At 50.6% G+C, this 3140-nt stretch overlaps 1 protein-coding gene across 1 annotated transcript in view; it reads left to right on the top strand.

Annotated features, from left to right (window-relative positions):
* PHACTR1 (phosphatase and actin regulator 1) overlaps positions 1-3140 on the top strand; it is a 561450-nt gene that overhangs the window by 550024 nt on the left and 8286 nt on the right. Inside the window, exon 11 of the mRNA XM_007446414.1 lies at positions 1677-1738. Within this exon, the coding sequence (XP_007446476.1) occupies positions 1677-1738 (62 nt within the window). The remainder of the gene's footprint in view (positions 1-1676; positions 1739-3140) is intronic.

The raw sequence follows: 3140 nt of genomic DNA, 5'->3' as shown, positions 1-3140 counted from the left end.
GTGGGGGGAAGGAGGACCTTTCAATTCAAAGGAAGGAGCTCTCGAGTGGGGTTTGGGCCACGTGGACCCCTGGGGACTTTGGCCCACGTCAGGATGTGGCCATTTCTGGAGCTGCCCAGGACCAAGATCCTGGTCACCACAGGCAGTCCCACTGGCCAAACCGTGCCCCCGGGGGTATCGCTCAAGGACGTGAGTTGTGCTCTGAACCACCACCCTTCCTTCTGGTGGGAGGCGTTGCCACCTGCAGTGTGAGTTAGCTGAGGCTGTGGTTGCTGCCATCAGGCTGGCAGGAGGGGCGAGGGCACCCCACTTCTAGGAACAAGGGTGTCCCTGTTTTAAAGCCCTGTCCTATACTGAGACCACTCAAGGGTGAGTGCGCACTGCGCGGGAAGTTAATGGGGTTATGGAACCATAATTTCCAACGGTGATTTCAAAATGAGGGAACAAGTGCCCTTTTGATGCAGCCTCTGCAAAATCAAGTGGCAGTGGTGGTCTCTCTCTGATGCCACCCTCAGTTCAGTAGACAGGAAGAGGCGGCATGGGAGCCAGGCTGACGTTTGTGATTTTTCTTCAAGTTAGACAGTATTATGCTGCGATCCGTGCTTCCATCGCAAGGCCTGGGAGGAAAGTGAGGTACCCAAGGTCACTGCGTTACTTAGATACTCCTGCGTTCTCTGTCCTCCGAATCTCTGCTCCCTTCGGCGCTTTACACACCTGATGCTAGGTCACCCCACATATTGAGCTGAGAAGGTTTAAGCTCTGGAGTCTGCTCTCCTAAGACGCTCCTTAGAAGTCTAAATGTAGGCAGTTGTATCCCACACTGTGGCCTCACACGTGCTCTGTGGACTTCTTGGAAGACTCAAAGAATTAATGGAATCAGGGCTTGTGAAAGGCGAGCGTTTTGAAATTCCAGCCTTGGGTTTGGCATCAGCCGTGCCTCGTTTTGTTCCTGTGGCAGGTGGCAGGCGCCCCCACGGGGCCTGGCTTCTGTTCCATCCACGCAGGGCACCGGGCACCAGGGCCACATCACAGTGAGTCCCCTTCGGTCGCTGTGAGGCTTGAGGCAGAGCTGCGTGAGGCCCAGGTCTTGTCCAAAGAAGGGAGCCTCACCTCTCCCCGGATGCCTGTGTCACTGTGGACAGTACCCCACTCTTTCAGGACCTACCTCCTTGCCTCGTAGCCCCTCCTCTTGGCCCAGCGTTTCGGCCTGCAGACTTGAAACCCCGTGTGACGTAAAACAAAATAAGGTCAACCCACTCACCGCCGATTTGAAACAGTACAGGCAGTTTGGAAAGCGTCCCCACAAGCAGAAAGGGTGGCCAGGGTAGGGGACGGGAACTCTCTCCTCCTTTTCAAACTGAGCTGCTTGGGGCTTCCCTGGTGGCGCAGTGGTTGAGAGTCCGCCTGCCGATGCGGGGGACGCGGGTTCGTGCCCCGGTCCGGGAGGATCCCACGTGCCGCGGAGCGGCTGGGCCCGTGAGCCATGGCCGCGGAGCCTGCGCGTCCGGAGCCTGTGCTCCGCAACGGGAGAGGCCGCAACGGTGAGAGGCCCACATACAGCAAAAAACAAAACAAAACAAAACAAACAACTGAGCTGCTTGGCCTAGGACCTGCAGAGGTGCACCTTTGTGCGACGCCGCCACCAAAATCTAAAGCGTCTTAAATGTTTCTTTCAGCTCGGAATGAACAAGAGGAACAAGAGGAGAAACGAGAGATCAAGAGGAGATTAACTCGGAAGGTGAGACGATTCTCCATGCCGAGCTGGGGCGGGACAGGGGGCCACCCTCCCCTGCTGTGCCCTGTGCTGGCCTTGCAGCTGCCTGGCCCACTGGAAGTGACATCAATGGTCCCATTCCTCGGGTGTCAGGGCATGCGGCTCTCTGGACTCTCCAGGACCTCTCCAGGGGCTAGTGGTCCACTCAGCTTCACGACCCTCAGTCCTTTTGGCTGGTGACACTGGCCTACCCCCAAGCAACTTGATGTCAGGTGCATTCTATTTGCAGTTACAGTGAATATTTTGTTTTTAAAAATTCACTGTAACCCCATGAGGCAATTGGAAATTCATTATCAAAATCTCAAGTTCAGATGTGTCAGTTATTTGCTATGACCCTGGGAAAGTGCGAGCTTTCCTTGTCTCCGCTGATACTATTCCTGACTGTTACCTAAGAGCTATTTGAGTTTATTATGCTAAATCCAATTTGAATTACTGAATTAGGAAAATGCCAAAAGTATTGATAAATCTAATGAAGATGTTTGAAAAACACTTACATAAAAGTCAGAAAGCTACAATTTTTATATGTTTTTAACCCCCAAAGTAGATGGCTTGGCAATGTAATGTAGACCCAAGTGGATCTAATTCTGTGAGTGGCCTCTTTGATAATAAACTCTTATTTGAGGCTATTCTTGGAGGATGTTGACAACTTTAATTAATGACACAGAAGATATACTACTATATTCTGTCTGACTAGAGTGTTTTTCATCAGCCTCCTACAGTGACCATCTTGAGGGAAAGATACTCAAAGCTTAGAGACAGTTAAGAGACCCATTAAAATTAATTTACTAAAGGTTTGTTAATGGATTTTTCTCCCTAGAAATACTATGCAAAGGAAGAAATTCAGAGATCCTGAAATATCGTACCAATTATTAAGGTGATGATTTGTTTCTCAACACTCTCTTGCCCTTAGAGCATCCCAAACGTATGGTGACAAGCCAAACGCCATCCCGATTAAAAGGAGTAGGATAAGCAAGGGCCTGACAAGCCTCTGACGGGGCTGGTGTCCCCTGGTGGGAAACTCGAACAAGAGCTAAGGGCCCTCACTTCATCCAGGTGCCCTCACTCCAGTCAAGGTCTGACTCTTACATCCTTAAGACCACCCAGCCTTTGGACGCAGGGCATCCCTTTTCCTGAGACTGAGTAGTGAGGGGGACCAGGGGAGATGCATTATTCTAACTGTGTCTTTGGAATGATGAGGGTATCAAAGGGAGACTGGTGATGACCCCTCGTTTCTGATAGAGAAAGGTCTAGACATTCAGAAAAAATGTTTAATCAGATTTTCATAAAGTTCATTGGACTTGATTGCTGGGACCCCAAAATTCTCCTAAACTTTAGGGTTTCTTGCTAAAAACTAGTAATAGGGAAA

Source organism: Lipotes vexillifer, unplaced genomic scaffold (assembly GCF_000442215.2).
Source record: "Lipotes vexillifer unplaced genomic scaffold, Lipotes_vexillifer_v1.1 scaffold1154, whole genome shotgun sequence".
Taxonomy (NCBI): domain Eukaryota; kingdom Metazoa; phylum Chordata; class Mammalia; order Artiodactyla; family Lipotidae; genus Lipotes; species Lipotes vexillifer.
Note: the sequence above shows the minus strand (reverse complement) of the source record. Positions and strands in the feature narration are given on the sequence as shown.